At 39.5% G+C, this 23,264-nt stretch overlaps 1 protein-coding gene across 1 annotated transcript in view; it reads right to left on the bottom strand.

The window, feature by feature from the left end:
• Positions 1-2,098: 2,098 nt before the first annotated feature.
• Positions 2,099-23,264, bottom strand: part of rgs17 (regulator of G protein signaling 17) — a 44,600-nt gene continuing 23,434 nt past the window's right edge. The window contains exons 4-6 of the mRNA XM_029685259.2: positions 9,188-9,259; positions 6,455-6,686; positions 2,099-6,203 (exon numbers count right to left, since the gene is read on the bottom strand). Of these exons, the coding sequence (XP_029541119.1) occupies positions 6,015-6,203; positions 6,455-6,686; positions 9,188-9,259 (493 nt within the window). The 3' untranslated portion in view covers positions 2,099-6,014. The remainder of the gene's footprint in view (positions 6,204-6,454; positions 6,687-9,187; positions 9,260-23,264) is intronic.

Below are 23,264 nucleotides of genomic sequence, written 5' to 3'. Positions count from 1 at the left end.
AATTCCTGAAAAGCCTCAATGTACTGTATCTTTGTAGATGACTGGACATTGGAAATCAGTTGAGATGGGAGTAAGGTATGGATGACACTTAACAGAGGACAAAATCGGTGTGGCCAACAGACAAAACAGGTGGAATCTAATGCTGTTCCCCACATTCTTTCAATATCATTTTGTCAACTTGATTACACTGTAATGTTTAGGTCTTGTGACAGTTTTACATAAATAATTCTTAATGGTTTTTAATTGTTGTGGACAATGCATTGGAGGCAGCATTTCTGGAGGCATGGTAGGTGACAGACTATAGAAACCCAAAGCTGAAGTAAGTCAATTGTATGTAATTTCATGAAAAGCCAGTATCTTTGTTTGCACAGCTATACTTCCCCATTCTCAAATATGGATGCATATAAAAAAGGTACCTGTGACAGAAAACTATCTGGTATTGCCAATTCCCAAAATCATTCTACAATTTATATTTTAAAAAAATCTATGTAATGTATACTATTAGACAAAACCCAGCAAGACAAGTTCACTCATAATATTTATTATTATAGCATTATTTCAATCAATGTTTGTGTGGTAGGGTGACAGTGAGTCACCACTAATGTCCCTTCGTGGACATTACAAATGGTTTCTAATGGAGTTAGAGGAAAGAGTATAATTAAAACATGTTTAGCGCTTAGAGAAAAAAAAAGAACAATTAAACAAAATGAATAAGACAGGTGTTTATAGGCATGACCCTTTGAAAGCAAGTACCCAAGCTCTCTCAGTATCTGAACATAAAGCTAACCCAGTGGACAAAAAAATGTACATCGGACCAGAGGCGGCATGCCCATAGGGGGCAAAGGGGCACGTGGCCCCTCAGATTTGTCTTGTATAAAAAAAATATATATATACACTACCATTCAAAAGTTTGGGGTCACTTACAAATGTCCTTGTTTTTGAAAGAAAAGCACACTCCAGGATGCTGGCCTTCTAGACAGAATTCCTCTGTCCAGTGTCTGTGTTCTTTTGCCCATCTTAATCTTTTATTTTTATTGGCCAGTCTGAGATATGGCTTTTTCTTTGCGACTCTGCCTAGAAGGCCAACATCCCGGAGTTGCCTCTTCACTGTTGATGTTGAGACTGGTGTTTTGCGGGTACTATTTAATGAACCTGCCAGTTGAGGACTTGTGAGGCGTCGGTTTCTTAAACTAGACACTAATGTATTTGTCCTCTTGCTCAGTTGTGCATCGGGGCCTCCCACTACTCTTTCTATTCTGGTTAGAGACAGTTTGCGCTGTTCCGTGAAGGGAGTAGTACCCAGCATTGTACGAGATCTTATGTTTCTAGGCAAATTCCCGCATGGAATAGCCTTCATTTCTCAGAACAAGAATAGACAAGTTTCGGGAGAAAGTTCTTTGTTTCTTGCCGATTTGAGCCTGTAATCGGACCCACAAATGCTTACGCTCCAGATACTCAACTTGTCTAAAGAAGACCAGTTTTATTGCAGAAGAACAATTTTCAGCTGTGGTAACATCATTGCAAAAGGGTTTTCCAATGATCAATTAGCCTTTTCAAATGATAAACTTGGATTAGCTAACACAATGTGCCATTAGAACACAGGAGTGATGGTTGCTGATAATGGGCCCCTGTACTCCTAGGTAGATATTGCATAAAAAATAAAAATAAATCTGCCGTTTCCAGCTACAATAGTCATTTACAACATTAACATTAACAATGTCAAAGTATTTCTGATCAATTTTATGTTATTTTAATGGACATTTTTTTGTGCTTTTCTTTAAAAATCAAGAACATTTCTAAGTGACCCCAAACCTTTGAACGGTAGTGTGCATATATATATATATATATATATATATATATATATATATATATATATATATATATATTATTTTCTCTGTAATACTACTAGCCACCTTGCAATTTTATGAAGTTGTCTTTAGCCCAGATTGGAAACCTATCTCCCAACCTCATAACTAGCTACCAAGAAGCCATTTCAGGCTATCAATGAAGTTATAGTAGCTAGCTTGTCTATCTATCTTAGCTGGCATGTCTGCTGGCAAAATTGGTAGACTTTAGAAAAGCAAGAAATAACTAAAAGTACTGATTAAGATTCTCATTCCTTTCAATCTTTTACCCAGATTTCAGCAGAGAAACATATTTTATTTTAAAAAGAGCCACCAGTCAGGAAGACACAGACAGCTCAAGGGGTATGATTAGATATACAGAAAAATACTTATGGGTCTAGTGACCAGTATACCCCGCTTGGACATAATAATGTAGTACCACATTAAATCTTAAAAGGGAACATTAACAAGACAACTGAAATGTGATGTCATTAGCGAACGTACTTATTGAAAATGTTAATTCAGCCAGTCAGTAGTAATATTAGTTATTAGTTCAATGTATTGTTATTAATGAGTTATTAATGTGTTGTGTGCAGTCGAAGAAAAATTGCACCCTTATATCTACAGAATTTGACCACGACATCATGGCTCTTGTACAGCTATTTCAGTCTTATTACATTCCAGTGGTCTGACAAAAAGGCCAAGTACCAAAGTAGCCTACAGGTTTGGAGGATTGGGAAAGCAACCAAGAGGTAGATGTTTCTGTTCTTGTGGATTTAACATCTTTGTTTAAGTGACTAAAATAGCCCTTCAACCTTTGTGAATGTGACTACGAAGCACCCTTGGAAACAACAATAAACGAGACTGTCCCTTGATTGTACAGTAGAAATGTTTTGAAATTCGAAATGGTAGGATTGCAAATGACAATATGGGTTACGTACAGCAATAATGACATTGAATAGCTCCTTGGATAAAGGGATGCTCATTGGCCTGAAAGAAAACACTGAATGGATAATAAAGCCTCTATGGATGAAGGAGTCTCGAACTAGTCGATCAGTCAACAGGTGTATTTTGCAGTGAACTGTCATCTCACCAAGATGTCATAACACAGCCACAGGTCAGACAACACACATATTTATTTGTATTTATCAAGTGTTGTTTTTTTCATCACGAAGGCATATACTATTTTCTCTGTATATTACTTGTTATATATTTATATAGAAACAAAACTAAGGGTACATTTTTGCTGAATAAGATATGAATATCAGCAAAGGGCAATGTAAACCATGTTCCATCAAACTTAACCTATCCTTTCCCATATTTCAACAGTAACATCTTTGCATAGGCAAAATGAGATTAGCCCTTTAAACAGTGAATTTCCTGAATTATTTATATATCTAAAAATCTTTTTCCAGTTGAACACAATTAAACAAACAAAAAAGTTAACTAGGCTAATCGTCCTTTAACGCTTAATACATATATTTTCTGTGCACATTTTGTTTACAGTGTTAGGCTTCAAGTAGATCTAAAAACAAAGTGTACATTGACAACTAGATGTGAAATAAATTAACCAATATGAGAGGTAGTGAAATCCCTAATGAAAGTTAAAGGAGAAACACAGTAGATAAGGCCAATGCTTCTCTTAATCACATCAATTCTGACACTTTAGATAAAAATCTTATTCTGCCAACAAACCTCTGCCACCTTTCAAAGCCATTCATTCTGAATTGAAAGTCAACATTTGAACATGACACTATGCCTATGATACCACCTCATGTCATTAATTGCTAAATCCTTGTTGAAATGTCAGTAAAATGAACAACCATTTCTTTCCATGGAGTGAAAATAATCAATTACTCCGAGACACCAGAGAACACGTCGTACAAACCTGTAATACTACTCTTCACCCAGGGTAAAATGCTAATTGTGAATCATTCAGAACCATTTTCCTACCTATATTTTTTTTGCAATTGGCTTCTCTTGCGTTTCCAGGATGATTGCTCACCGCATGAATGTAAACTTGGTTTGATTGAACCATAATTTCACTGTCTGGTTGGTCAAACATTCAGAAGTTACAGCTGAAATAATATCTAAAATGAGCAAGTCATTTATTTTGACATTAATAGAGCTACATAAAAAGGTATCCTCTACCTAACCACTGTGGTGCATGCATACTGTATCACTTTCACTGTATCACTCTTCATTAAAGAGTATGCAAACACTATTGCAACAAACTATCTAGAAAGGTGGCTGAATGTGAACGAAATTTACAGAACGTTAGAATATTGTTGGATGTTCAAAATGGCTGATATCATTAGGCTATGCTATATGTTCATTTTTTGTGAATGAATACAAACAGAAAGCCTACATCTGATCCAATTGCACTTCAATAACCTAGAGTATATGGGCTTTATTAAAACCCTTAATTGAATTAAATAATGACTGGCCTTGGCACATGAACGTCAGGTAGTATGTTCAAACAGAAGAGTGGCACTGCTTCAATGACACTTGAATATCATTACCCACCAGTGGTGACAATACACACAACTCTCCCTCTCACAATATACTTTACTCATGCACTGACCTTTTACACATCAACAGGTGACAAAGGCCTGCAATCATTTCTCCATGTTTAAATGTCACACTTGCAACAACAACAAAAAAATCATTTAACATATATTTTAGGCCTATATGTTCATGGGACTTTAACTCTTTAAAATTTTTTGATAAGTATGTATCTGGACGGCAGGTACACACAACAATGCGTGCTGGCAATTTTAGGGAAAAAAACAACGACCCGTCTCAAAAAGATCTATTCACCTCCCCTGCCCAACTCTGTAAAGCAGAGAGACTTAAAGACATGGGGCTCACCGGAGATCCAAGCACCTTATTGGAGCCTCAATAACCCGTCTTAAAGACAGACGCACATCTGGTGAACAGGACTGCAAACCTCCAAACAACCTATATATAAATACGTCTGATTCCACCTCTTCTGCCCCCGACTGGGCTGTTACTTAGCTGGTACTGACCCCCTTCAGTCTAGGACTAGCTACAGCTTTAAAACAAGAAGCCATATAGGCCTACTTCATAATTCCATGTGTCAGCATTGCATCCCACTCTTAGACCTCATGGTGATGCATTAGACATACCACTATCTTATAATTGACCATCCAAACCAAGGCATCGTGATTACTACTATGTATATTATAGGCAGTAGAAAAACTAATAAGTAAATGGTTCTCTTTCATTCTCGAGAGCTGTAAAGTGTTAATGATTTATTGTATGAAACGACTGAATTGAATGTTTTGATTTCTTTTTTTCTCCAACAATGATTCCAACCTTTGACATAACCTGTGCTTCTCTCAGGGTGAGATGGTGTGGGAAGGATAGAAAGGACTCTGTGTTTACTAAACTGTGTTGTTGCCATAACAAGCAGCTCTTGTGCTGCCTTTTTCACATAAAGGCATTGTGATTTCCCGTGGAAAGTAATGTTCATAAGACATTTAGCTGCCCGACCACAATTCTAGCCCTTCTCCCAGTTTTAGAGTTGTAAAGAAGGCAAGTGCTTGGATATTAACACTGCTGTAAAACTTTCAACCTTCTCAAAATCAACGACTGCAAGCTAATTGGCAAATATCAATATTCCCTTCACATCAAGAGCTTGACAGGGTATATCCCAAGAACAGAAGAAAATACATCTCATATTCCTTTGCAGTCCACTGCTAAAATACCAAGCTACTGTAGAGCGAATTCCATTACCTTGTTACATGCAAAGTCTGATTTTCCTGCTCACCACGGTCAAGCTCTACAGCCATCGTAAAAAAGACATTGTTTTTGGACTGTAAAAATGGCTGAGGCATGGGACAGAATTTGAGAGAGAAAAATACAGAGCAAGATAGAGAAAGAGGGAGCGAAAGGAGGAGAACTCTCAAAAGTACAGTACAGAAACAATGGGTCTGTCCTTCCTTTCGTTTCTCTTTGTCACAGTAGCCCGAGGAGCTCTTATCTGCAGTTAAACGAGGAACTAAACCTCAGGGCTGCCTGCAAGCAGACACTTGAAATTGCTTAAACTATTCATTATTTTCTTGTTTCTTTTTCAAAAAAGGAAAATATCAAACCCAGTTCTGGCACCTTATTGTCTTCTTGTTTTTTGGGAGGGTGGGGGTTACTTTAGGTGTCTAGGCAGGAGCTTCTCTTGCTGTCCAGAAGGTCCCTGTAAACGGAGGAGTTGAGGAAACGGGGGTAGGAGTCTCTGTGCATCAGGGTGTAGATCTGCAGCTGGGCCTCCTCGTACATCAAGTTGCTGGGCTCCGTCAGGCTCAGGTTGATGCCTTCCCTCACCCGCGAATCCAGGCTCACCTGGAGGCAGAGGAGAGGGAGAGAACAGTGACATTGCTATCACACACAACCACTTTGAGATTGGGGTTTCAATATGTCTTGAAATCAGACCTGGGTCAAATACATGTATTCCAAACATTGTCAAATACTTCAGCTCAGTGCTTTAATTTCCCACAATGGAACCAATGGAATAGTCCTGAAAGCAAAGTAAATATCAGCCGAGTGATACTAGGTGCCAGTCAAACTCCTGCTTCCAACATGATGCCTCCTACCTCTTTCGGCGATAGAATGGAGACGTAGTCCTCGTAGATGATCCTGGCTTTCTCATCGATCGCAGTCAGGTCCGTCTCCTTCTTCAGCTCCTCACAGGCCAGCCAGAACAACAGGTTCTCTTCGCTGTACTCAGAGCGCAGAAATTCTCGGAAAATCTCCCTGCCTTCTGAGGAGCGCATCACCAGCTCGAAGCTACGGGCCCAGGCAACTACCTCGTCTAGAGTGGGTTGCCTAAACACAGGATACCAGGAACCCAGTGTTAGCAGTCTGGACTCTCACATTACACAAGACAAACAAATTCATTATTTTTTCTCCAGAGATGCAATAACATGGTTTCCACAGGCTGTTTCAATTAGCAATAGAAATAGTAGGAGTCATATGTCATACATACATCCTTGAAAAAACATAGGTCCTGGGCTCATGATAAACATGAAAAGAACAAAGGCCTGCACACTGTATGCCAGCGTTCCCTAAGCCTCACGGTTCCATTTATGATCCATATTACTGGAGATATGTTTTTTTAATTATTTTTTTTAATCGCAGGACACATTTGATAGGCGCTGGGGCGCTAACTAGCCTAATAATTACTAGGTGGTAACAACCTGGTAACTTGACAGGCACACATTTGGTTGAAGATGGCACAAGAAGGGAAAAGGGTACGCAGGTAATGAATGTGCTTGTCAGAACGCTACTATTATTCCCCATACTTATTTTATTATTTAACTTCTTCACAATTTTGACAGTGTAATTACTTATTTGAAATCTGATTTACCTACTTGTGTCTTTGAAAATGAATTAAATGAGGCTATGCATTTTTGTAGGCATTCATATAGATACTATGTCAAGGACAGTGTTGATTATAAGTCATAAAAACGAGAATAGGCTACATTGAAATACCCCATACCTCAAATATCCTGTTTTGTCATTTTAGAGAGATGTAATTTCAGTATTGTGCACAAGCTGCTATAGGCAGATATGGTAGGGGGACTCAACGACAAAGATCTTGCCTATATACTGTTATATGATGACACATTTCTGCAAGTAAAACCACCTGAAGATTTATAGCCAGGTAGAGTGATTTGGAGAAAGTACATGTTATAGCTTGAACATTTTCAAACAGCTAGAACTTGGGAAACATAGATCAGGGGTGTGGCCCTTATGGAAAACTATTTTATTCAAGCCTTATTTTTAAAGCGATAGTTGACCCACCTTATAATGTAGACCGCTTACCTCGAAGCAGTCTAAGACATGAAGAGACTGCAATCCATACCTTGGTTAGCCACTGTAACCAACCAACCATTCCATTTGGCTGACTTGTGCATATACTAGTGGAACACTTTGGTATGATCCTAATCACCACATTCAATGACTTCAACACTTTGAACCAGAGCATCTCCCTAAGAGCCTTTTTGACCTAAAGGCTTGCACACATCGCACCGAATGTAGATCTAGCGTTCATCTGCCGATCGTTCAGCACTCTGTGTTTAGGAACCACCCACTGCAAACGTCTGACTGACAATATTTTTCACTCAATTCTACAAGTAAAATCGGCGGTCACTCGGTTCGCAAATTACGTTCACAGGTGCTAAGTAATCTCGGCCAGCAAACGCTATTGGTGTGTCTGAGGCCTAAGAGTCATGGCTACAGGGACCAATTGAAATGTTGTCATTAAAAGGTGGTAATTAGGAGCATTCAGTGTGCGGGACTTCCTGCTATTTTCATGTTTCAATCGACAAAACATGCTAAGCATGTCACATGCTAAAGTGTTACCATTATTACAATTAAGACTGGGTGATAAGGAGAAAAATCCATCTCACTTATTACAACAACAACATGAAGAATGGGTGTTCCAAGGTAGAGCCTCAGGTTGAACCCTGTGTCATGGCCACAGCCATGTGAGAACAGTATTGGGCTCACAATTGTTATGGGCAGCTAGACAGGCTACATCGTGTAATTGCAGCTGAATGCAGAAATCTGACAATATTACATATCACGCAAATAATAAGCACACAATATACCGTAGAGCTGAGCCCTATACACTATAATGGACCTGCTCCTTTGGGGTGGATGAAAATTATGTCCTTGTGTGTCCTCAGTTAAGATATGTTTCAGTCAAATAACTGAAATTGTGAGAGAGGTGGAGAGAAAATAAAACTCATGCTCTAATTGGCTAATACAGCAAATGAGTGAGCAACACACAGGAATAGATATTGACACAGCAGCAATGTAAAGAGAGAAAATGAATGGGCCAAAGCAGTAAAACGAAACAGGCAAAACAATTAGATTTCTGGCATGCAATTCATTTCTGGCATGCATTCTGGCTAATTTCTTGCATGCAATAATTACATTTTCTGGCATCCTTTCTTGAGGTTGACAGTCCTAATGTATAATGTCTATGTACTGTATAATGCCTTCAAAAGACAGGGATGAACAGACGTGACCAAAGGCCATCAGCTTATCTGACAACATGAAAACAAAAATAACACCTCACTGTTGTACTTCCCTTTCTTGCACTAACACTTGCACTTGTCTTTTCCTACTAAGACTGATTTTGCTAATAGCTGCTTTGTTGAGGAACGTTTTACTATGACTGTCATATGTGGTCGTCTTATCTACTGTAAGTTGCTCTGGAGAAGAGCATCTGCTAAATGACCAAAATGTGACATCATATCAAAACAGTTTGGTATTTTCTCAGAGACAACCTATGGAAAAAGGCATAGCTGGCAACTTACTGCTCCTCCGTGGCTTCAATACTATCCATTTTAGTGCATGCCCGTTCAGAACGCTCCATGCGGTCCTCATTCCTGGAAAAGGAGAAGCAGATCAAACATTACTATTGTTTTCAAACATATTCCATATTCAAACATACTTATTCATATGGCAGTCTCAAGGTTGGATGTTCATGTAGTATCTTTGTTGAACTACTGCCTGAGAACAGGTATGTATTCTTCTGAAAACCAGGAGAAAACTAGACGTGGAAACAACCTGTGAGTGGAGTGAGACTCCCTGCTATTTACAGTACACAAAACCTTTACAAAATCGCTATACCGGAAATGTACATGTTAAACACATGTTAGATACACAATAATTACACAATAACAAATTATATTGTAACACAAATTGAATTGTAACACATTAACAATACATTCCAGCTGTCTGTCCTTTCACAAACACCTGAAAAGCTAGTTTGAGGTGCATGTTTTGTTCCTAAATACATTACAAATGCATTGGAAAGAGGTTATCAAGACATTTCAACTGCCATGCAAACGGAATGTGTTAATTCTGTGTGAAATTTCAAGTAGGGATGTATTGGAGAAAAGGCACGTTTATATGCCACTGTGTAAATACTGCTATGCAGATTTGACTGAATTGCGCTTGGATGTAGCCTAGTTTAGGCCTATTGGTTCAGCCTGTGTCATATGATCATTATTTTCATACTAAACACCTACATATACAATCATGTCCAAATCATCCGAAAGTATCTCAAATTGATTGTGAAGCTCAACAAAGTCCAATATAGATGATTTGAACGTGATGTGCGAAAAATGCTAATATCGGTCCCATGACTTGAATGGGATTTGTGACGCAAATGCTAAAATGTTAGCATGTGGAAACAGTGCCACGGAATCTAAACCAAAGCATGGGTTGCTGTCATACCTTGTCCCAGAGCTGGGACGATGAACCAAACACTAGACACCGACAATTGCTTGTCAGTAATTTTAGGTGATTTTGTTACATAACGTTCCTGTAGATTTCTCTAAAACAATTCTTTGGTCAACAGTAATATATGCATTATGTTTATTCCTGCTACGAATGTATCTGCCTGTCCCTGTTTTGCTGTCAGCTGCTGACTCTTACTCCCTCTGCTCACTGTGCACACAGAGGAGGGAGAGATGCATTCTGAGAAGCACAAGCATATGACCATTGCTCAAAATGCTAGTGGGGAAAATTACAGTTTTCAAAGCAACTACTGTTGTTCTAGTTAGAGAGGAGAGTCACAGCTTTCTGTGAGTATATAATATATTTCTTACCTCTTAATATTGAGTTCATGGCACCAATTCACAACCAGAGTAATCTGTGTAGTATGGTTTTGATGCGCCTGAGGAGTTGAGCCGGAGTGCGCCATTTGCAGTGAATAGGTCTACATCAAGTAGTCTAGGCCTAGCACGGGATTTTCTTTTAGGACATTAGCCTAGATTTACTGATTGATTAATCAATTAGCCCACATGGCTTTATAGCAACAATAGTTGTTAGCAATCTAGCTAAGTGTTTTGAGTTCCCACTTCCGAATAACAATAATATAGCCTTCAGGCCAATATGCACAAAGATGTCAGAAAATTCTCTGAGGATCAAAATATAAATCTGATCATTCTGGATCTTATCAAAATATCAATAATGCATTTCCTGGATATGTTAGATGAAACAGCTTACTTTTTGAATCATAGGCTACCATTTTAATTGTCTTACTTGGCACTGGGAAAATGTGTCTAGAACCCTGCAGCTAATATAAAGTAACTGTTCGAAAAACAAAATATGTAGCGTTATTTGTTTTATCGAGCCAAAAAAAGTTACATTTATTACAATATTATTTTTTGTTCATAACGCCCAGCTCTAGCACCTCCCCCCAAAAATGTTTTATCATAATTTGGTATCGTTATATGGATTTTTGTTCATATCGCCCAGCTCTACCTTGTCCATAGACTGCTTACAGGGTAATGAAACCAATATGTCATTTTGTAATTTGAGTGAACTATGGAGTGTCCGTTATATAGAAAAAATGAATAGGTTTAGGCTATAAGGCCCATGCATCAGTGAGAGAGAGAAACAATATTTTCTGACTGGACTGCTTTGGTGGAATTCTCCACACTGTCTAGCCTACATTCCTCTCTTGCGTTCTGTATATATATTGAAATAGGCTAAAGCAAAAAGGAATAGGCAAATCACTCTGTCATTTGTGTGTTCTTTACTGCGCAGCGCCAGTTAAGTTCAAATAGGCTAAACCACCATTTGTCACATCACAAAGTCATCACCATCGATAATGGTTGTCAATCATCAGACAGTCAATACTAACGTAGACTAAACATCTAAACATTCAGTGTTTAGCCTCATTTAGCCATCACAGCACTCAGTTTCATACCAACTAGGATTTAGCTTCCCCCCAACAAAGCTGTTGGGGGATGTACAATGCATTCGGAAAGTATTCAGACCCCTTCCCTTTGTCTATATAAAAGGTCCCACAGTTGACAGTGCATGTCAGAGAAAAAAACCAAGCCATGAGGTTGAAGGAATTGTCCATAGAGCTCAGAGACAGGATTGTGTCATGGCACAGATCTGGGGAAGAAAACCAAAAAATGTCTGCAGCATTGAAGGTCCCCGAGAACACAGTGGCCTCCATCATTCTTAAATGGAAGACTCTTCCAAGACCCTTCCTAGAGCTGGCCACCTGGGCAAACTGAGCAATCGGTGGAGAAGTGCCTTGGTCAGGGAGTTGACTAAGAACCCGATGGTCAATCTGACAGAGCTCCACAGTTCCTTTGTAGACATAGGAGAACCTTCCAGAAATACAACCATATCTGCAGCACTCCAACAATCAGGCCTTTATGGTAGTGTGGCCAGATGGAAGCCACTCCTCAGTAAAAGGTACATGACAGCCCACTTGGAGTTTCCCCAAAAGGCACCTAAAGGACTCTCAAACCATGAGAAACAAGAACCGCTGGTCTGAAGAAACCAAGATTGAACTATTTGGTCTGAAAGCCAAGCATCACGTCTGGAGGAAACCTGGCACCATCCCAACAGTGAAGCATATAGTGGCAGCAGGGACTGGGGTTTTTCAGCAGCAACGACTGGGAGACTAGTCAGGATCAAGGGAAAGATGATCGGCGCAAAGTACAGGGAGATCCTTGATGAAAACCTGCTCTAGTGCACTCAGGACCTCAAACTGGGGCGAAGGTTCAACTTCAGGACAACGATCCTAAGCACACAGCCAAGACAACTCAGGAGTGGCTTCGGGAGAAGTCTTCAAATGTCCTTGAGCCAGAGCCCGGACTTGAACCCGATCTAACATCTCTGGAGAGACCTGAAAATAGCTGTGCAGCGACGCTCCCCATCCAACCTGACAGAGCTTGAGAGGATCTGAAGAGAAGGATGGGAGGAACTCTCCAAATACAGGTGTGCCAAGCTTGTAACTTTCATTTGGATGATGATGGTCACATGATGATCGGTGCTTGATCGGTGCATGGCTGCCAATTAAAACATTTGATCCATATCTCATCGTATAATCTACCCTGTCCAATTCATTAGCGAACTGTTGTCAATAGAGCATGAGGCAAAACCAAATTGGGCAAGTATGCTATTTATGGCAACAGTTTTTGTGACAAAACCATCCGTAGAGTTGAAATTGCAATGGAAACACAAACTTCTGTTTTATTATTCAGTACTTGAAAACTAAAACAAATGTGCTTTTATGTGCACTACGTTCTCACGCACAGCATTTTATCTGCTAAAAAGTAGAAGCTAAAAATAAACACCTCTAGTGGGAAAATTCACATGTTTTCTCTATGCAGACTTTAGAATATATGACCGACCGGCTCGATCTTATGTAGCAAAATTTTAAATGGTAATTTTTGGATGAAAGTAGAGACTCAGAGCTAGAAAATGGTATATCATACACTACAGTTGAGGAACAATGGGAAAGTAATTCTGCCTTGAAAGTTGATAAACTTGTAACCTCACTTTTGAGAAAATGGCCTTTGAATGTATTGTTACACCTACTGCAGAGCTCTTCTTTGTCTACACCCATTCAGCATCGTTCACACCCTCATAAGCTTTAGCCCCACCCATCTCTTTAACCTCTCTGAACCACCCATACTGGATCCGGGATAACTGTCATCAGCAACGCTGAATAGCATTGCGCCACAGTCAAATAATATTACTAGAAAATATTCATATTCATGAAATCACAAGTGCAATATTGCAAAACGCAGCGTAGCCTTTTGTTAATCCACCTGTCATCTCAGATTTTGAAATTATGCTTTACAGCGAAAGCAATACAAGCGTTTGTGTAAATTTATCGATCGCTCGACAAAACAATAAGTACACTTAGCATCAGGTAACTTGGTCACGAAAATCAGAAAAGCAATCAAATTAATCGTTTACCTTTGATGATCTTCGGATGTTTTCACTCACAAGACTTCCAGTTAGACAACAAATTTTCCTTTTGTTCCATAAAGATATTTTTTATATCCAAATATCCCCGTTAGTTTGGTGCGTTATGCAAAGGAATCCACCGGAAAGAGCGGTCACGACAACGCAAACAAAAATCCCCAATTATATCCATAATGTCCACAGAAACATGTCAGACGTTTTTTATAATCAATCCTCAGGGTGTTTTTCAAATATCTATTTGATAATATATCAACCGGGACAGTTGGCTTTTCACTAGGACCGGGAGGAACAATGTCTGCCTTTCTCTTTTGCGGACAATTCACTCAGAGCCCCCACCTATCCACTTACACAATGTGGTCGTTCATGCTCATTCTTCAAAATAAAAGCCTGAAACTATGTCTGCAGACTGTTGACACCTTGAGGAAGTGATAGGAAAGGGAATCTGGTTGATATCCCTTTAAATGGAGCAATGGGAGGCTATGGAACATGAAGTTTTCCACTTCCTGGTTTGATTTTTCTCAGGGTTTCGCCTGTAATATCAGTTCTGTTATACTCAGACAATATTTTGACAGTTTTGGAAACTTTAGAGTGTTTTCTATCCTAATCTGTAAATTATATGCATATTCTAGCATCTGGTCCTGAGAAATAGGCTGTTTACTTTGGGAACGTTATTTTTCCAAACATAAAAATGGTGCCCCCTAGCTTCAAGAAGTTAAGGTTGATCTGAACGTTCTGTCCTAACAGCAGCAGTCAAGCACCCAAGCTAACTGGCTAAAGTTGGCTAGCTTGCTAGCTACATCCAAACACAAATGAGAGAACAGCTCACTCTGACAATTTTACACGCCCTAGCAGAGCTGGTCAGTCTGTTATCCAGAGCGTTGGCGACTGCAACTGTGATGCTGGCAACAATTTACGTTTTTTTGCCGTTTACTGACGGGTGTTGAGCGTTCGTAAATTCGTCAGTTATTCTGCGCTCTGGCAAACTCAGAAGAGAGTGCTCTGAAATCAGAGTAGATAGCCAGATCAAATTTACCAGCTACGTCTATCAACAGTTGTCGCAGTGACATCATTAACATTCTATTGAAAAGCTTACTTGCATATTGGAGTCTTTTATTAAGACATGTAGCTAGCTAGCTAAACAATGAACCATAATCCCAACTCATGACGTTACTACCCTGCATGAATTTGCAGGTAGCTAACCAACCAGATGCCATGTCAGCTAGCTAACATTAGGCTATAGCTAGCTATGCAAATGGCTCTGAGATATGAAAAATATTACTACACAGAGCATACATGTAACGTTAGCTAGCGAGCCAGCCATGAAATTAAAATGACTGACTAAATTAGAAATGTGTCATATCTGAAAATGTAGCTAGCTAGACTATTTTACCTGTATACATGGATGGACGCTTCTCCCTCTCTGTCACACAGATGCCATGGTTGCCCTTAGTGTGAAGATGTAATCCAGAGACAAGGGTTCTTTCATTAGCTATCATACTCTAATTCCACTGATTTCAAATCTCAGTCCTCCAGAAAGAGGAGATCAGCACTTATGCAGTTCTACTACGCAATATATATATTTTTAAGCAGCGTTAAAACAGGATTACCTACACATACTGACCAGCTCAAATAGACAGAAGTGTGCTACATGGCAGACCAATCCGAACTCATCTCTCGGCATGTACAGTGCAATCATTATCTCAGCCAATCATTGCTAGCAGGAAGGTTGCAGGCTTTTTCTGTGGCTAAACTAACTAGGCTCGTAATTTAACAATTGTATTTGTATTTACAGATGGCATAGAAGTTTGTTATTAAGGCACATGAAAGTTCACACGTTCCAGAAGGCATTTCTGCCCCAAAAAAATGCATTTTGATTTAAAAAACGAGTCACATATGAAAATCTGTCACCAATTGGAAGGAAAACCTAGCTACAGACACAGAACACCGCCACAACCAGATTGGATTTACTTGTGCATCTCTGCCAGCAGATTCCTAGTGTTGTGCTAGTAAGTGCTGCTTTAATGTGCTTCTGCCTAGGGGCACAGCCTCTTGACACAGCAGCATCTCTCGAAGAGCTTGAGATGATAAGTTACTCTTCTTTATCTCAAAGCTCTATTTGTCTTTGGATTATAAAAGCACTTGAGGGAGTGTTCTTTAGCCATGGGGCTACCGTATCCAATCAAACCTAATAAAAGTAGGCTATATGTAGTATCTTTGTTTACAAACTACCGCCTGTGTACTTTGTGGACCTATGTTTTTCTGAAGGCAGGAAGCATCTACCTGTGACAGAGTTTACCACAGGAATCCCGCTCCCCCTTTATTTATTTTTTGCTAATGCATAAAAAAGTACCCCGATTGAATTGAGACGATAATGCAGCTAGGTTCCAGAATGAGCGCTAAGGATTCAGAAAACCCCTCCTAATCTTCATCTGTACCCATACATGGCATGTCTCTTCCTACATATATTATATGTCATATACTGGGAGTCGCACAGTGGTGAATATTAGCTTCCTCTTAGTATCTTCATCAAAGTATCCTTTGTCCTGACATAATTGAGCTGGCTAGCCACAGGCTCTACACCTCCTGAGATGACTAAATATAAAACATGTTCTTCACAGCTATTTTGCATGTGATGTGAAGATGGAAATAGGCTGGCTGTTTATAGAGAAGAGAAGGTCACCATATAATTGGGAAGGGTTGTGGAGGCCACATTTTAGAAACGGGTCTTACAATTATGCTTTCTTCAATGTTTTCATTATTTCAAGCCATTGTTTTGTAGGCCTACATTGTGGGTTCACTGTCCAAGACAGACTTGGCTGTGGTGGCGTCCTGAAGCTTGCTTTGTTCAGCCTTGGTCTTAAACTTACAGTAGGTTCAAAGTTAGGCCCATTTCATATTAAGTGGTGCTAAAACTATTGACTTACATGGTAGTTTTAGAGACCGATACCATGTACAGTGCCTTTAGAAAAAGTTCACAGCCCTAGACTTTTACCAAATTCTGTTGTTACAAAGTGGGATTAAAATGGATTTTAAAAAATGTCAACAATTTACACAAAATACTCTGTCTAGCGGAAGAAATTTCTAACAATGGTATAAAAAACAACAACACAAAAACCACAAATGTATCTTGATTAGAGATACGTATTTAACCCCCTAAATCAAAACATGTTAGACTCACCTTTGGCAGCGATTACAGCTGTGAGTCTTTCTGGGTAAGTCTCTAAGAGCTTTCCACACCTGGATTGTGCAAAATCTGCCCATTATTCTTTTAGAAATTCTAAAAGCTATGTCAAATTGGTTGTTGATCATTGCCATAGATTTTCAAGAGGATTTAAGTCAAAACTGTAACTCGGCCACTCAGGAACATTCACTGTCTCCTTGGTAACCAACTCCAGCGTAAATTTGGCCTTGTGTTTTAAATTATTGTCCTGCTGAAAGGTGAATTAATCTCCCAGTGTCTGGTGGAAAGCAGACTGAACCAAGTTTTCCTCTAGGATTTTGCCTGTGCTTAGCTCCATTCGTTTGATTTATTTTTATGTTTGTGAATGATAACAAACATAACCCATAAAATGATGCAGCCACCACTATTCTTGAAAAGATGGAGAGTGGTACTCAGCAATGTTTTGTATTGTATTTGCCCCAAAAATAACACTTTGTATTCAGGACAAAAAGTGAATTGCTTTGACACCTTTTTTTGCAGTATTACTTTAGTGCCTTGTTGCAAAAAGGATACAGTGGGGCAAAAAAGTATTTAGTCAGCCACCAATTGTGCAAGTTCTCCCACTTCTCCATGCAGATCTCCTCCAGAGCAGTGCTGTTTTGGGGCTGTTGCTGGGCAACACGGACTTTCAACTCCCTCCAAAGATTTTCTATGGGGTTGAGATCTGGAGACTGACTAGGCCACTCCAGGACCTTGAAATGCTTCTTACGAAGCCACTCCTTCGTTGCCCGGGCGGTGTGTTTGGGATCATTGTCATGCTGAAAGACCCAGCCACGTTTCCTCTTCAATGCCCTTGCTGATGGAAGGAGGTTTTCACTCAAAATCTCACGATACATGGCCCCATTCATTCTTGCCTTTAGACAGATCAGTCGTCCTGGTCCCTTTGCAGAAAAACAGCCCCAAAGCATGATGTTTCCACCCCCATGCTTAACAGTAGGTATGGTGTTCTTTGGATGCAACTCAGCATTCTTTGTCCTCCAAACACAACGAGTTGAGTTTTTAGCAAAAAGTTATATTTTGGTTTCATCTGACCATGACATTCTCCCAATCTTCTTCTGGATCATCCAAATGCTCTCTAGCAAACTTCAGACGTGCCTGGACATGTACTGGCTTAAGCAGGGGGACACGTCTGGCACTGCAGGATTTGAGTCCCTGGCGGCGTAGTGTGTTACCGATGATAGACTTTGTTACTTTGGTCCCAGCTCTCTGCAGGTCATTCACTAGGTCCCCCCGTGTGGTTCTGGGATTTTTGCTCACTGTTCTTGTGATCATTTTGACCCACGGGGTGAGATCTTGCGTGGAGCCCCAGATTGAGGGAGATTATCAGTGGTCTTATATGTCTTCCATTTCCTAATAATTGCTCCCACAGTTGATTTCTTCAAACCAAGCTGCTTACCTATTGCAGATTCAGTCTTCCCAGCCTGGTGCAGGTCTACAATTTTGTTTCTGGTGTCCTTTGACAGCTCTTTGGTCTTGGCCATAGTGGAGTTTGGAGTGTGACTGTTTGAGGTTGTGGACAGGTGTCTTCTATACTGATAACAAGTTCAAACAGGTGCCATTAATACAGGTAACGAGTGGAGGACAGAGGAGCCTCTTAAAGAAGAAGTTACAGGTCTGTGAGAGCCAGAAATCTTGCTTGTTTGTAGGTGACCAAATACTTATTTTCCACCATAATTTGCAAATAAATTCATTAAAAATCCTAGAAAGTGATTTTCTGGATTTTTTTTCTCATTTTGTCTGTCATAGTTGAAGTGTACCTATGATGAAAATTACAGGCCTCTCTCATCTTTTTAAGTGGGAGAACTTGCACAATTGGTGGCTGACTAAATACTTTTTTGCCCCACTATGTGTTTTGGAATATTTTTATTCTGTACAGGCTTCCCTTTTTTCACTCTGTCAATTAGGTTAGTATTGTGGAGTAATATGGTAGAAAACTTACAAGATGAAGTTATAATACTGTTTATGCATCGAATTACATTTCTTAGTACTCTCTCATCTGTGTCTGTGAGACTGAGTTGGGCCTCTGGGGCTTGGCGCTGGCAATTGAATTATAATGGCTTGGTGATAGAACCTACAGCCTGCATTCCATAGAATGAGTTGGTGTTTTGTGTATTATTAGGTACAAGGACGACTGATGGGAGGAACCTCGTCTTAGGTGGCAAACTCTGATTTCTATACAATTGGAACAGTCTTCACAGCAAATGCTATCTGACTGGGGGTTACTCCTTTCTCACATACAAATCCTAACCTTTTGACGCATTCCAGGCATCTGTTTGTCATGAACATTCAGGAGGATGTACTTTGCTATAAAGAGCTGTAACCCAAATCTGATTACCGATGGGTGGTTGTTGACCAGCTTCATTATTGCAATTCTTAATCAATAATAAAGATTGATTGTTTGAAGAAATAACAAAGTCTCTCTCACTTGGTTAGAATTTCCACCACAATATTTGGCGACAAGGAAGGGATGATAAATCATAATTTTGCTGATTGTTCCTGGGAAATCCAGGTTAACCGTGCATGGAGTTGCATTAGATGCAGCCGGGGAAGCCATACTCCACTAGATGGAGCAGATCGGATCCCCGCCTTGCTGGGAGCGTAAGTGGAATGGATACGTCATTTCGAACAGAGACCGATAAATAGGATGACACTGACATTTCTTGGAAACAATGTTTGTTTTTTTGAGAAAAAAATGGAGTTAACATCCAAACCTAAGTGGACCGGATGGAAACTAGAACCTACGTGGACTAGTTAAGACTTTAAAGCAAAAACCCTGTGTGGGTTAAAGTCCTGTGTGGGCTATTTCACTTACTTGCTGTGCTGTTCCATTGTTCATTTCTTCAGTCGTTTCATTTTCAACCAGGATTTCTATGAATTCCACTATTGTGCCTAATCCTTATTGTGGCTAGCTTCACAACACACAACCCGGTCCGGTCGAGCCTCACTAGCCAGATGAAGCTATCTGACTGCTTATAACATTAGCTTTGGGCAACAGGGTTAAGTAGCTGGCTAGCTAAGTTCAATTTCAATAGGCGAACAACAAGTGGCAAATGGTGCATGCATCTTTTTATGTACTGTACATGTGCACCTCACTCAGGTTTCAACTCAGATTGCATGGCCTTAACTTATGTATGGAATACTATGTGATAAGTGCATGTTTAACGGTATATAAAGTATGATAATGTACTGGTGTGAAGAAATTTGGGCAGTGGTGTAAAGTACTTGAAAGTACTACTTAAGTAGTTAGTGTGGTATCTGTACATTACTATTTCATATTTTTGGCTACTTTTAATTCACTACATTAGTAAAGAAAATAATGTACTTTTTACTCGACACCCAAAAGTACTTGTTACATTTTGACCTGAAAATTGTCCAATTCACACACTTATCAAGAGAACATCCCTCATCACCCCTACAGCCTCTGATCTGGCCGACTCAAATGCTTCGTTTGTCAATTATGTCTGAGTGTTGAAGTGTGCCCCTGGCTATCGTCAATAAAATAATTGTGCCGTCTGGTTTAATATAAGGAATTTGAAATGATTTATACTTTTACTCTATGACAATTTAGTACTTTTCCCACCACTGGATATGGCTGGGGGTTATAGCATTTATTTCACATGACCCATCAATTTAGACAAGTGTGTCTGGGTGTCTAATATTTATACATTTTTTATCTGGACACTATGTTTACCTGGAATTGTTCCTTATTGTAGGCTACTACCACTTTTAGTCTTAATCTTTCCTACACTACTCACTGTTTAGCACATGATCTCACCCCGTGTGAATCCTTAAAGAGATGGGTGGGGCTAAAGCTTAAGAGGGTGTGAACAATGCTGAATGGGTGTAGACAAAGGCGAGCTCTCCAGTAGGTACCAAAACTTTCAAAGGCCATTTTCTCAAAAGTGAGTTTACAAGTTGATCAACCTTCAAAGCAGAATGACTTTCCCATTGTTCCTCAATTGCAGTGTATGATATACCATTTTGTAGCTCTGAGTCTTTACTTTTATCCAATGTAAAAGAAAATTTCAAATTTTGCTGCATAAGACTGATTTGAGCTGGTCAGTCACATATTATTCTTACAATCTTAGAGCTTGCTTATAACCTTTGATCAGTTTGTAAATATATTACTCTTAAACTGCAAATTACTGTTTGCTCATGTTGTCATCACAAACTTCACCCCTTTTATGGAAATGCAAAGGATGGCTTATCAATACACTATGCAAACTACAACCAATGATATCAGTTAATATTTACATTGTTCTTTTCACATTTAGGGATCGTGTTAAAAAAGAAAAAAGATACAACACTGAAAAACTGCGTTTTGTAAACGCAGATCTAAAATGTTCTTATTGTAATTTCTGCTCGGCTTCATTTTGTGCTCCGGTTACACTTCTCCACTTGGAAGATAAATATTTTCTATTGTCTTCATGAATCAGATTCCCGCATTCATAAACGGTTATTCGATCAGCAGACAGCACTCTGACTTTCTCTGGTATAGTTTCTCTCCGGTAGCAAGTTAAAATGTAGGGGGGGGGTAAAAACTTACAAAATATTAGGAAATGTAGCAGGGTACATTCTTTCTATGACAACCATGACAAATCTGATGTCCACTCACTGGACAAAAACTGGTTGAATCAACATTGTTTCCACGTAAACTCAGCAAAAAAATAAACATCCTCACTGTCAACTGTGTTTATTTTCAGCAAACTTAACGTGTAAATATTTGTATGAACATAATAATATTCAACAACAGACGTAAACTGAACAAGTTCCACAGACATGTGACTAACAGAAATGGAATAATGTGTCCCTGAACAAAGGGGGGGGTCAGAATCAAAAGTAACAGTCAGTATCTGGTGTGGCCACCAGATACGTGGTCTGCCACTGCGAGGATGATCAGCTGTCCGTCCTATCTCCCTGTAGCGCTGTCTTAGGCGTTTCACAGTACGGACATGGCAATTTATTTCCCTGGCCACAACTGCAGTTCTCATGCCTCCTTGCAGCATGCCTAAGGCACGTTCACGCAGCTGAGCAGGGACCATGGGCATCTTTCTTTTGGTGTTTTTCAGAGTCATTAGAAAGTCCTCTTCAATGTCCTAAGTTTTCATAACTGTGCCCTTAATTTGCCTACTGTCTGTAAGCTGTTAGTGTCTTAACAACTATTCCACAGGTGCATGTTCATTAACTGTTATGGTTCATTGAACAAGCATGGGAAACAGTGTTTAAAACCATTACAATGAAGATCTGTGAAGTTATTTGGAGTTATGAATTATCTTTGAAAAATAGGGTCCTGAAAAAGGGACGTTTCTTTTTTTGCTGAGTTTAGATTCAACATCCTCACAATGAAATGTGGAAACATTATTGATTCAACCAGTCTTTGTTGAGGGGGTGGGGCATCAGATTTCTCATGTTTATCATAGAAATAATGTAGCCAGCTACATTTCCTAAAGTTTTACTTTAAGTTTATCTTGCATTTTAACTTCCTCCCGGAGAAAAACTACACGGAAGAAAGTACATCAGAGCAGTGGTGGACTGATTGGATTTGCAAAAAGTCAATGTAACATGCGGACCAGACCGTGCATGTTGATTTTGTCCACCCACACCAGACGCGATCAGAACACGCAGGTTTAAATATCAAAACAAACTCTGAACCAACTATATTAACTTGGGAACAGGTCGAAAAGCATTTTTAAAATGTCTGGCAATTTAGCTAGCTATCTTGCTGTTGCTAGCTAATCTGTCCTGGGATATAAACATTGGGTTGTTATTTTACCTGAAATGTACAAGGTCCTCTACTCCAAAAATTAATCCACAGATAAAAGGGAAAAGTTTGTTTCTAGTAATGTAATCTCTCCTCCTTCAGGCTTCTTCTTTTTTGGACTTTACATTGCGGTTGGCAACCAACTTTAAGGTGCATTACCACTACCAACTGGACTGGAGTGTGGACCTCACCTTTCAATCACCCACGTGGGTATATGCTCCTTAAAACCAATGAGGAGATGGCACGTGGGTATATGATTTATTTTTTTAACAATGAGGAAATGGGAGAGACGGGACTGGCAGCGCATCAAGCATCACACATAGAACCAAGTTCTATTTTAGTGCCTGGTTACGCAGACTCTCGTTGACGCACACCATCAGTGTGGGTGAAATGATTGAATAACATGTATGTGTACATTTATTTTGCAACACTCGCGCATGCGACGCTAGCGGTGTGGTCAACATGTAAGGGCATTTAGCCTTTATTTACCAACTTTTAACCAAAATCCAATGACATTTCTTTCTTGATTTCACATTGGATAATGTTAGTTGACAACTCAATGAAATATAAATCAAAACTAGACGTTGAACTGAAAAAAATACCATACTTTTTCATTGTAAGCTAATTTACTTGTGTGGCTGATAGCCAAATAGTGTTGCACTTT

The sequence above is a fragment of the Oncorhynchus nerka genome, linkage group LG16, assembly GCF_034236695.1.
Source record: "Oncorhynchus nerka isolate Pitt River linkage group LG16, Oner_Uvic_2.0, whole genome shotgun sequence".
NCBI lineage: Eukaryota > Metazoa > Chordata > Actinopteri > Salmoniformes > Salmonidae > Oncorhynchus > Oncorhynchus nerka.
This window is presented reverse-complemented; position numbering and strand designations above follow the sequence as displayed.